Below are 12,668 nucleotides of genomic sequence, written 5' to 3'. Positions count from 1 at the left end.
TTTAAAATCTTCTCTTATATAATTTTTTTAACTTTTAGTTATTTGCTGTTGGTAATCGTTTTCATATTTGAATTAAATTTCATTTACTAAAATTCTGTGAAAGTATTTTTTATGATAATATTTTCTCTTTTCTCTTCTCGTTATGTTTTCTGCAGGGGGAAGAGTGAGCTTCTTGAAACTTCAAGATGCAAGCTCAAGATGTTGTAGAAGTGTCTAAGGTAACATTTTTATACCTTTTATTTGTACAGAACATTTTTAAATGAATATTTGTAGTTTATTGTACATTGAGTTTTCTGACCACCTCCCCCCTCTTTGCTTATTTAAACCTGGTAATTAAGTGAAAATACAATTTAATCTATAAAATAAAATGATTTGCCCAAAGTCCCATTCCAAAGTCTAAATAAAAAGTTTTCATATGTATAATTAATGTGTTTTGTTTGGTATTTTGAAAAATAGCATTGATGTAATGTGTTAATTTGTAGATTTAAAAAAAATTTCTTTGTTTTGAAATTACAAGCTTTACCGCATTAATGATGTTATAATACAGCTAGGCAAAGCAAATATTTGGCTAAAAGTTAGGTGGCTTATTTGTGCATATGACATCTGATCAGAGATAGCTATGTGAAGAAAATAATCTCATGTAAACGGTTTTTAGATATTTTTGCTGCGTCACTCTGATCATAAGCTGGAATGCGACTTTCATCATAGAAAGACACGAGTTTCAAACAGCTTTGGAATGAATCATTATTTTCCGCATTCATTGTTCTTTTTGATAATTTTGTAGTTCATCACATGACTTTTAATTTTGCTAATACAGTGCTTGTCATTTCTATGATTTTTAAATACAAAAATTTTAGGTATATAATTAATTATCTGTGATTATAGGTGATTATTCATAATTTCAAGTTTCATGATTACTAGCTATTATCTGCAATCATTTATAATTTTAATATTTGTAAATAGTTGGCATTATCTGAATATCTATAATTTCAAGGTTTGAGATCACTGTGAAATAACAATATTTCTTGCTGTCTTCCTTTTAAATGCTGTAAGAGCCATTGCTTGAAATCCTTTTTAATATCTGATACGATTATGTGCATTTCTGAAAGTTGAGAAATAAGTACCGTATTTGACAGCATATAAGACGCACCCTTATTTAGAAGGCCACACACAAGGGGAAAAAGTTTCAATAGCGTGGTTTCTTTTAGTTCTCACATTTCGTAAAAGCCAAATAAGCAATTATTGAATGCAATTACCTTCACGTATAAGACTGTGTCCTTCATGTATAAGATGCAGGTAACTTTTTTGAGATAAAATTTAGGAAAAAAAGTGTGTCTTATATGCCGTCAAATACGGTAATAAACTGTTTAAAGAAAAAAAAAGATCCTATCCATTTAGTATTGTTGTTTCTAATAAGTAATAACTACAGGTTACTTTCCTCTTTTATAAAAAGTAAATATCTCTTGTAATTTTGGAACGCATTGTTTTTTTTAATTGACTGATCATTCTTGGAGAGAGAAAGAAATGTTTGTTTAGAAAATTTGCTTAAACTTAAGTGACGTATTTATTAATACATGAAGCACTAAAAATCATAAAGTATTGATTGGAATCATTATTATTATTAAAAAAATTCTGTTCAATCCATAAGTACTGGTAGTTCGGTCCGAGGTTCGAATCCTGCGAACGGGCTGGCTGCATGGGCGTTTTCGTGGTTTTCCCCATGTGTAACGTGTATACCAGCCAGTTTCCCTTTGAAAGTCCTCCACGAAGGCATCCCTCCCGTTAGGCAGATAGCCCTCGAAGCTTTGCCGTAATCACACATACACACAATCCATAAATCTCCAAATAAAAAAGCTGATCAACTCTTTCTTTTTAGACTAAAATAAATTCGCAAGACAATAGAGATACATACAGATACATAAAAGAAAAGGAAGAGGAATACAGTTAAAAACCTGGTAAAATGTATTCAAGAGGTGGTAGATCAGATGTCAGTAGAAATCAATTTCCTAGGAAACCACCGTGTTTCTGTTCATCCAAAATTAGCTTATGAACCATTTTAATCCCTTGCCTGTAACGTCTGAACTCATTTTGGGCAAGAGAAAAATCGGTGTTTCATTTCTGTGAAGCCCAAACTCAGTTCGTCCAAAGCATAATAAGTAATTTACCATTTTCACAATAGATGGTGATACTTTCCCGCGAAAAGTTCGGCAGTTTCGCACCATTTGTCGAATTTTTGTAATTTTTCCTAAATTGCATTCAAACTACATTATTGCAGTGTCAGAATCAGATGATGATGAAGAATATTAGTTAGGTTCTTCATGCTCAGATATCAGTATTTCAACAGTAGAATATGACTATTCTGAAGGTGAAACTCTTTTCATGCCGAACTTGGATACCACTATGTTTGAATAATCTTCTTCCAGCCCCACCAGAATTCCTATTCCAGAAGTGGGGGCAACAATTGACACTTCTACTTTTATTCAAGAAAAACAATATTTTGAACTGTTTTTGATGATAATTTGATTCACTCCATTACGAAAGAGACTAATGCATATGCTCAACAGTGCATTGAAAGGCAACCTCTGAAGTCAAAAAGCTGATAAAAAAGAAGGGTGCCTACAAATGTCAATGAAATGAAAATATTTCTGTTGCTCCATGTTTTAAGATATTATTCAGAAGCCCGATGTCTAGGTAAAAAAATACATGTCTTGAAACTGCATTCTTTCATAAAGTTACGTCCTACGAAAGATTTAAAATGATAAGAAAATATTTGCATTTTGTGAACAATGAAGTCAACCTTGAAATACACACTGATGCAAAACTGCACAAAATTTGGCCCATTTTTCAGTTTCTGTATGCCAAATGTTGTTCAGTTTACATCCCCATTTGTGACGTCACTGTTGATGAAAGCCTGATGCTGTTTTAAGTGTAGCTTGGGTTGGATCCAATACATGCCCCGAAAAGATCTCGGTTTGGCATAAAAACATTTATGCTGTGTGAGAGTACGACTGACTGCATTTTTTTCAAGCATCATCTACGCGGGAAAGTTCACAAAGCTTGACAGCAAATATGCACATCTTGGTATATCTGATCAAGTAGTTATGTCACTGATGAAGCCTCTATTAGGCAAAGGATATTGTTAGCTGATAAGCTTGTGCAACAATATTCGACTGACATATACGGAACTGTAAGGGCAACCAAAAAGGACTTGTATTCGATTTAAAAAAAAAAAAAAAAAAAAAGAAAGGTGACACTCTGGCTTTCCAGCATGGGAAAGTCATGGTCCTGAAATGGCAGGACAAGAAAGAAATTTACCTGCTTTCTTCGGTCCATACTGCAGAAATGATTGAGATGGAAGATTGAAAGAAGCAAAAGGAACTGAAACCTAAAAGTAGTTATTGACTATAATAACAGTGGGAAGTGTTGATAAAGTAGATCAACGCCTTACAGATTATCCCATTGCTAGAAAATGTGGAAAGAAATACTATGTAAAGATATTTTCCCATCTTCTGGATCGAGTACTTTGGAATTCCTTAATTATTTATCATTCATCAGGCAGTGGAAAATGTAATACAGACTACAGAATTTCAATTGTGGAGCAAATCATTGAAGTTAATAAGCCATGCATTCAGCCAACAGGACCAGGGCATCCTAATATAAACTTGTTGTAACTTATGGGTCGACACTTTTCTGAATAAATTTTACCAATGGAGAAAACGACTACTCCAACTAGACAGTGTTTCCTTTCTTGTAAAACTGATGAAAAGGGTAAGAGGATACGGCACAAGACTAGAGTTTATTGTAAAGACTTTAATGTAAGCTTGTGTGCCATGCCATGTTTTCATATTATACCATAAAGGATTTGTGAAATTCAGAGGAATCTGAGGGAATGGAATTAATGACAGTTGAAACAAATAATATTGTTGTATTGGCTTATTTTATTTATATTGAAAGTTATGTCTTTTCATTCATTTTGCTATAATTTGTGCAAAAAAGTTTTATAATCCATTAACAGTTCCCATATATTGAATATAGTAGTTATTTTGTTTAAAATTTTGCATTAAAAAAATAATCTATTTCTAACATTTTAATGATAATAATGAACAAAATTAAATAGGGGAAAAAAATCATTTTTGGCATGTTTTTCTCAAATATTCACAGGCAAAAGGGTTAAACTTTTTAATTATTAAATAGTTCATCCGAAAATTTCAAATGCCTCCTCTACACACCCACTTTCAGTAATACATAAAAACAAAGGAAGTAAAGTCAATTCGCTAAATAACGCAAAAGTAGTATATACAATTACTAATATTAAAATGAAATAATTTACAAAATCTAGAGAAAGTACCCAAGTTGTATTTATAATATTAACTGAGATCAAATATTTTTTTAACTTGTATATATATATATATATATAATATAAAATGCATACATATAGTTTTCTGCTTTATTGGCAAATGTAAAATCTTAAATTAATGCATGCTTCTTCATGTGCCATACTAGTTGGTCTTCTGTATTTGTATAATTGATTTCTTCCCATTTTCTTTGTATTTATCTTTTATACTAATAATTTTAAATTGACAGATATTGTCGCAATTGATACATCAATTTTTTCACTTTTTTTTTAAGGATGATACAAAATCACTGAGTGAGTGGCCAACTTTGGGTGAAGTTCATATGAATGAGGTATTAGTTTTTGATATTGATGTGTATATATATTTGCATTTATGTCCTTAATGAATATAATTATATGTTTGTATGATAACTTTATAGAAGCAAGCAGCTAGTTCTAGTTCTTTGCTGGTAAAGATTGCAAAAGAACGTGGCACAAATGAAACACTTTTGGATGATGATTCTGCAAAGGAGAATCAAGAACTTACTAAAGTGAATACTACTACCCAAGTTAGGAAAAAAGGTATATACTTTTTTCTTTAACCCTTTTAGGATGGATGTATCATACATCCATCAGCAGCTAATTCTCTTACGAGGTGGCATGCTGCTTAGCGCAACTCACCTTGGAGACAGTGTGTTGCACCAGTGCATCACCAGCTGCTAACGACATCTGGGACTGATGCATATATGACACACCCATCTGCAAAGGAATTTTAGTTCAGCAACATGCTATCATGAAGGGGTTAAAATTGATATATATATTCATAATTTTATGTTTTAAGATTCAGTGAACCATTAGTTTAAGGAATAGTTTGCTTATTTTGTAAAAAATGATCCACTATTTATAATTTTTAAAATTTTGCATGATTAAAACATCTGATGTGAAATTATTTTCTAATTTCATAATTAGATTTCTGATACATTGCTGCCGTAAGCTTTATCACTTAGAAATGGGTATGACACTTTTTGTTAAAAATGCTAAAGGTATTTTATCTCACTAGTATGGGAAAAACAAAGAACAAATTGTTGAAGTATTTATTTTGTAGTATATAATTTTTTGCTCTACATTCTTTTTAACACCCCAAATAAATAAATAAATAAAAATATTTCAGTTTTGATAATGTGAGGTCTATGATAAACATTGCTGCCAATCAGTAACAGGGTCTATGATAAGCATTGTCGCCAGTCAGTAGCAGATCTTTTTTATCTTCTGTATTATAAAAGTAAATTAATGATTCAGAAAAGTCACTATCTCAGTTTCTTAACATTTTGTAGCATGGTCATTTTATTGTCCTTAGTATTCTGCATTTGAAAGAATAGGGATGTTCAACTTTAGTGACACATTCTTCCCGTGGTCTTGCAATGCTCCACACAGCTGATTTTATGCTAAAATATTCTTGAATATTCTTGCCATTATTCAAGAAATTGAGCATGGATTTTAAAAATGCTACTTTATATTTGCATTTCAGAGCATGCACTATTCTAATATCCATAGGCTGTATGATGGACATACAGGTTGAAGAAAAGAATAATACAGATACATTATCTTTCACCAAAACTCAATTGAAGTGTGAGCTAAACAGTTATTATACATCCAAGGCAATTTTTGCATCATAAGGTAAACTAACCAAATTCAAATGTTGTCGAGGCTTGGGTATGAGACGATTTTCAAACCATTCGTTAACGCTTGTGTCAGCCATGTTGTTTTATTTGCACGATATATAGCAAGAAATTCTTTACTCCTTTAACCCTTTGTGGCACACCTAAAAATTTCCTTAAGTACGCACAGAAAAATTGAATGAAAAAGGATTTATAGGTTACTCTGAATCTTCTTTATTTATAGTAGATGGCACATTTTTCAAAGAAATCTTCCAGATTTTTTTAGGGTATAAAAGGAATTGTTTGAAAAGAAATTTCTATGTTATTTTTTTTTTTGGCTGTATGCTAATCTCCTTATTCTATATTAGTTTTAAATTTTTACCTTGAAATCTTGCCTAAAATCAAACGGCGAACCCTAGGTGTGCCCACCGATAATATAGGACAACTGAGAGTGTATTCTTTGTTTCTCCGCATCTCATCGGTCAGTTCATTGACAACAATGCTTGTTTCAGCACTCTTTTCGAAGGTCTATTCAATCAGTGTGCCCAGTTTGGGCACACCCACAGAATTAAAACGATAAGTGCTATCTTCACAAAATTTTACTTGTGTACTCCTCTGGGCCTAATTAGACTGCCCACCTTTTTTTTTTTTTTTTTTTTTATCAAAACTCCAACTTTATAAGGTAGCGTGCCGGAAAGGGTTAAATGCTTGAGGTCATGTATTTTTTCCGATTATGAAAAGTTTACACTTGTGCGTTCTTGCTGCATTTTTGCATGCTAAAATTGTTAGTCTTGCTTTGGAATCTTTGACATTAGTTGGAGCCTTTTCTGTAGAGCTTGCCAAGGTATTTCACAGTACATATTGCCAAAAAAGACGAGTTTCATCAGCATTGTAGATTTGTTCTTGAGATAGCTTTTCATTATTAATGAGTTCAATGAATTCATCTGCAAATAGTTCAATAGCTTCAGTATCAAGTGAAGCTTTTTCACCTGAAATTTTTGGTTAACCAACCTGTCGAATTTGTGCACTCAATTCTGAAGTTCATTTCTTCATGAAATACATGATATGCTACAATGCTAATGGCCACCTGCAAGTATGGGGTCATTGCCATAGTGATATATTGTTTCCTGACTTTTATTTTGTTCATCAAAATCAAATACAGATTCAAATTATATCGCAGGTATATTGTACACTAATTGCGTTCTGTAGATCAGAATTTGAAACATCTCAAAGGAACACTGAGAGATTAACTGATTGAGAATATTGAAATTATATTATCAAAAAGCCTTCTTGGCAGTTAATCTAAAATTCATTACTTATGCATTCACATAATTATAAACTTGCAACCAATCAATTTTTATTTACCTAAAAATTTTTATTTCTAATGAATGGAACATAATTAACATAATAGCAAAGTGTTTGAAGTAAATAAACCTATGGATTGGCAAATTGCTATCCATTCTAATTCAGGTACTACTACATTGTTTGCTATTTGTATTGCTTCACATGTCTAGTAATTATTTTTATAATACTTGAGTTATGAAAATTTTCTGAGATTTGAAATACTCACCACATTATAACATCTGCACTGTGTGAAACCTTCCATTTCAAGTTCAACACAGCAGTATTTTCTTTTTGTGATCTAAAAATTTCTTTAAGAAAATCTTATTTTGTATTAGCATTATGTTACTTTCAGGCAGTTAAAATAGATACCAGATAGAAAGAGAAACATGTCAAAATTAAAATTTGACAAAACAGCAACTTTATTTTGGCATAGATTTTTAAATAAAACTATGGATTTTGAAGACAGTCAATCACATGTGCTTTCTTAACGTTTTTTTTTTTTTTTTTTTCCTCCTTCTTTGATAGCCCTTAAAATCAATAGTTTTATTTGAAATCTGTGTGAAAAAGATTGCTATTTTGCTACTTTTAAAGTAGATATTTATTGCTTTAGAAATACTTGGTGATTTGCAGTTGCATTAATTTTGTTTTTCTGTGTTACTGCGATTTCGTAATGTTTATAAAAATTTAAGGAATTAAAAATTGTAAATTAAATTAGTGGAAAATTATTAGATCAATATAGTTTAAGTGGTTTGATTTGTGCATTTCTCAACAAGGTTTTAATTGGGATATGAATAGCAATAACATGATTACTGTAACCAAGGCATTTTCAGATTGTACTAATTCCATTTTACTTTTCCTGTTCGTAAAAAAAATTCCCTTTCCTAGTTGACTCTCATTATCGTAATCCAAGCTTTTCCCTGCTTGGCCACTTTGTCCATGTGTGAGTTATCTGAATTGTAACCTAACTATCTGAAGAGAGGGTCTGTCTAAAGACAAACTTCTAAAGGGGGGGACGGAAATCAACTTTGGAAGGCTAAAAAAAATATGATTTGTCTTTGGAATATATATATAAATTATAGTAGTTTTTTGTGAATTCTAATGTTTGAAATGTGAAAAATGAAGTTATATAATTGATTTCTTGGTTTTCCTTTTCCCTAATAAATTATTGTTTGTGACAGATCTACATGATGAGGAAAATTAAGTTATGTGTATATTTAACCATAAAGGAGGGAAGCTACCCCGAAGGAACTATTTCTTCCTCTAGAAGTATTTATTTGTAGCAGATGTTCTCCTGCTGCAAGTTACTGACCATTGCTGAGGGCATTGGGAGCCATAGGAACTTTGCTTCTGCCTGGCGAAAAATAGTTGCATATGTTTTTTATTAATCTAGTGTGATTGCGTTTTACTGGTATAGTGCATTGACTATTGACAAGTTTTGCTGTAGGTTTTTGTTTAACTACAGTAATGTTGATTTTTAAAAGTCTGTTTTAACATATATTGTTATATGAATTTGCTGATTCCAGTTATGTAAATTTCTTAGTAAATTTTACTATAAGTGTTCTTATAGTAGCTTACCTTTTAATCTTGTACATGATGACATTTTGAGGAACATTTTTGTTTCAGGATCAAAGCAAAAGTGGGTACCCTTAGATGTAGAAACAATTAAAACAGATAAAAAGAAAAATATCCTTAATGGTAAACCATCCTTCCAAAAAGATTCTGATGCTGTCCATAGTAATGGAGAAAAGAAAAAATCTGAAAAAGATGATACAAAGAAATCATCTGGTGAGCTTGGTGTATTTCATTGCTTTGAAGTATATTAATGTCACTTTTAAGTAACAAGTTTATTCCAATTTCTTTTTATTTATTAGAGAATAATCGTAGAGATCGTTCATTTGCTCAACGGTCCAGAGGAAAGAAACGTGGTTATTCTGTTGATTGGAAACTAAGACGGAGAGGTGAGTCATATTTTAAAGCATTCTAAGGTAATCTATAAGCTTTGTTTAGCTGAAGTTACTTGTATTGTATATATCTTTTTGGTTGAGGAGTCAATTTGTCTTTATTAGGCTAATGATGAAATGACAAGACCAAGATAAAATTGTGGTAAGATTTTTTGTGAGGGGGGGATAGGTGCATTATTACTATGTATACCTTTGATAGCTCATTATGGATTAATTCAATTTGTATCACTTTAAGATTGATTAGATGTTATAGCTGTAAAGAAGAAACTCAGTTGACTTATATTTAACTAATAAGAATTATAGAGAATTATAGGTATTTGAGTATTATGTGCACCACCTTAGTAGAGCTCCTCAAATTTTCAGTAATACACAAACAGCTGTTCAAGGAAATGTGTGTATGACAATTCTTCCATGTTAACAAACAGTGTCACCATTTTCATATGCTTTCTTGCTGTATTTTTAGTTTGAACAGCTTTTAAGACAAATGGGGTTGATTTTTTTTTAAAAGCTAAATTTTAAAGTTTGAGAAATTTGTTGTTAATAGCAGAAGCGCAATGAAATTTCTGCTGGAACATTGTATTTTGCATCAAAATTGTGGCACACTATACGTTAACGTCGGAATTTCAACAAAAAAAGTTGTATGCAGTCTATTTAGTCCTAAAGGAGTATACAGGTAAAATTTTGTAAAAGATGCACTTACCGTTTTAATTCTGTAGGTGTTCCATGAGGTGGAACACTGCGCCGCCAGAGCTTTTAAAAGTGCGACATTGCAGTGAAGCACGAAAATGAGTAGAAGCGTTTGTATAAGAATGAAAAAACTCTGTATTATGGCTGTATACATGGTTTCCTGAATATATACGGATAAATGAGATAAATATCTATATACACAAGTCCTATATACAAAAATATTTACAAATTTTCGGAAAGAGTTAGACCTCTCCTCGCCATTTATGGAAAATTAATAATAAAAAAATTAACTACGAATAAATATTAAAAATAAAGAAAAATAAGCGTAGGATATATACATACACGAAAAATATATACACAATTATTGAAAATAAATGGGAATGAGACTAAAAAGCGACAGCAAAAAATTCGTGCAGGTTTAAGTAAAGATGAGTCAAGCTACTAATAAAATTCCCACCTAAAAACTAGTCCCAAAAAATTCTAGTTGCCAATATTAGGACTTTCATAACACAAAACAGACCTCACCCCTCAATACTGCGTTGTTTGAATTCATCCCCCCCCAAAGCAATGGAAACAGAAAACGTAAACAACGGATGTTCTCTCCTAAGCACAGATGTTCTGATTCGTAACAGCATGAGATCGCTAAAGGTGCAGTGTTCTCGCTAATGGAACACCCGGTCTAATTCAATGATTCTGCGTATGGTTTTTGTATGAAAGATTTAAAAAAAATATAGAACAGATGATTTGGAGTACAGCCAGCAAAATTATGCCTATTTTTTTTTCCAAATAAAAATTTTTATATCATTAAAAAAATAGAGAAAATACTTGAAAAAAGTAGATTTTAATAACACATAATGAATTAAAATTCTGTGTCTCCTTGTGATATGCTGCTATCTACTGTTTAAAAAGAAAAGTTCAAAGTATATTATAAAGGCATTTTTATCTATTTACGGTTGAATTTAAAGGTTTCAGAAGCGATTCAATTTGGGTGTTCCATGTAGTGGAACACTGAGCCGCAAAGGGTTAAAGGAATTGCTATTGTTTTGAATTTATTCATTCTCAAAGAATCATCACAAAATTTTCACTGAGCAAACATAACAAAAGTCTGCTTGTAAGTAGCTTTACTGGTTGTTTTTTAAGATGAATATCAAATTCAAACATAAATTATGAATGTAATAAATATATATGAAATAAATTATATTTTACGATTATAAGCCATCATTCTAGGGTCTGTAAAGAAGTCCTCAAACAGAACCAGGATGGTTATGTTAATATGTAACTACTGAATAATATTTTAGGCAGTGCCTTAATAACCAATCAAAAGTTTCACTTTTGGTGAAAGAAATTCGCTTCTCGCAGTTTCTGAAAGAAAGTCTCTGTAAACAAAATAATTTCATGTAGTAAATGTTTTATATATGTTCATTTCTATATTTCGCATCTGAAGAAAAGTTTTGTGCTTTTTCACATTGCTGTTAGAGAGTACAGCCACATAACATGCATTGGATCAAGAAATGTAGTGTTACGCAGCAGTAAGAAATCCACATGTACCATGTGATGACATCTGCAGTACCACCAATTGTCAGCAAGGAGGCCATTGTTTTGGCTTTCATTGACACGAAAATCTGTGCTTGCAATAGCTGTATCAGTGGCATGATATTGTCTCTTCTGATGAATCCCATTTTTGCTAACTGTATCATGATGGTCATATGCCTGTATGGAGGCAGTGTAAACAAATGTTGGAAGCTTTCATTTTTCATTATCATACTTGCCCAATACTTGGTTTGATGATATAGGTTGCCAGTGGTTACATATTCTATTTATTTCTAGCCACATATCTGATACTTTGACTAATTACCATTTTATAAGTTTTAATGCCTGTGGCTATGCTATTTCTGTAATGCCTGTATCCCCCACATTAGCTTGCAATATCAGTAGACATGTTATTCAGATTTGTTGGTAATTGAAAATATCAGCTCAACGATTACAGATAATTCCCGGCTTAGAATTGAAGCTTATAACCATCTGCAATGCTCTTAACTGCTATTCAGTCATTTGGCATTATACCAACTATACAACAGCTACTGTTGCCAGAGGTTAATGCTTAGGATACTGGTATTTGCTTTGTAACTTCTTAAAAATATCTTGAAATTTTAATCATTTCTTCCTTCTATTATGTCTCTGTAAAATAAGTATGACTGCTGTTTTTTTTTTTTTTTTTTTTTCCCCCGTGATGTAGCCTTTTTGAGTGGCCATAAGTGTAATTATAAAAATTTCTTGCTGAGGAATTTTGTGAAAAATTCTGTGCATGAAGGTCAACAGAAGTAGTGGAATCCAATTGAAAACATGGGAATTGAAAGCACTTTAATACAAAGCAGGGTTTAGTTGAATTTTCTGTAATAAAATAAGCAAGTCATTAGTTGTTATGTTAAAGTTTTTTAAGTAAGCATTTGTCACCTACTACATCATAAATCAATTTGTGAGTTTCTTAAATTTCAGAGATTCCATAATTTGTTTTGTTGTTGCTGTTTCTCATGCTGGTTTTTTTATTGTGCAAATCTTAAGCTCTAGTAAAACTACAACTTGCATTAGATGATGAGTGAATGACATAAATAATACTGCACAAGTGTGGTGAGTAGGATTTGATGAAATCCATCATGTCCATAGCTGGACAAATATTTTTTCAGC

General features: G+C 31.6%; 1 protein-coding gene across 3 annotated transcripts in view; it reads left to right on the top strand.

Annotated features, from left to right (window-relative positions):
* LOC118181497 (la-related protein 1-like) overlaps nt 1–12,668 on the top strand; it is a 133,607-nt gene that overhangs the window by 39,726 nt on the left and 81,213 nt on the right. For all 3 annotated transcript variants that reach the window (XM_085808350.1, XM_085808348.1, XM_085808349.1), the window contains 5 exons: nt 156–218; nt 4,630–4,686; nt 4,774–4,915; nt 8,959–9,120; nt 9,207–9,293. In XM_085808350.1, coding sequence (XP_085664476.1) covers nt 186–218; nt 4,630–4,686; nt 4,774–4,915; nt 8,959–9,120; nt 9,207–9,293 — 481 coding nt within the window. In that variant the 5' untranslated portion in view covers nt 156–185. The remainder of the gene's footprint in view (nt 1–155; nt 219–4,629; nt 4,687–4,773; nt 4,916–8,958; nt 9,121–9,206; nt 9,294–12,668) is intronic.

The sequence above is a fragment of the Stegodyphus dumicola genome, chromosome X1 (genome assembly GCF_044657685.1).
Source record: "Stegodyphus dumicola isolate Sdum_Otavi_A_Nest chromosome X1, ASM4465768v1".
In the NCBI taxonomy this organism is placed as follows: domain Eukaryota; kingdom Metazoa; phylum Arthropoda; class Arachnida; order Araneae; family Eresidae; genus Stegodyphus; species Stegodyphus dumicola.
The sequence above is the reverse complement of the archived record's forward strand: the minus strand, read 5'-3'. Positions and strand labels throughout refer to the sequence as shown.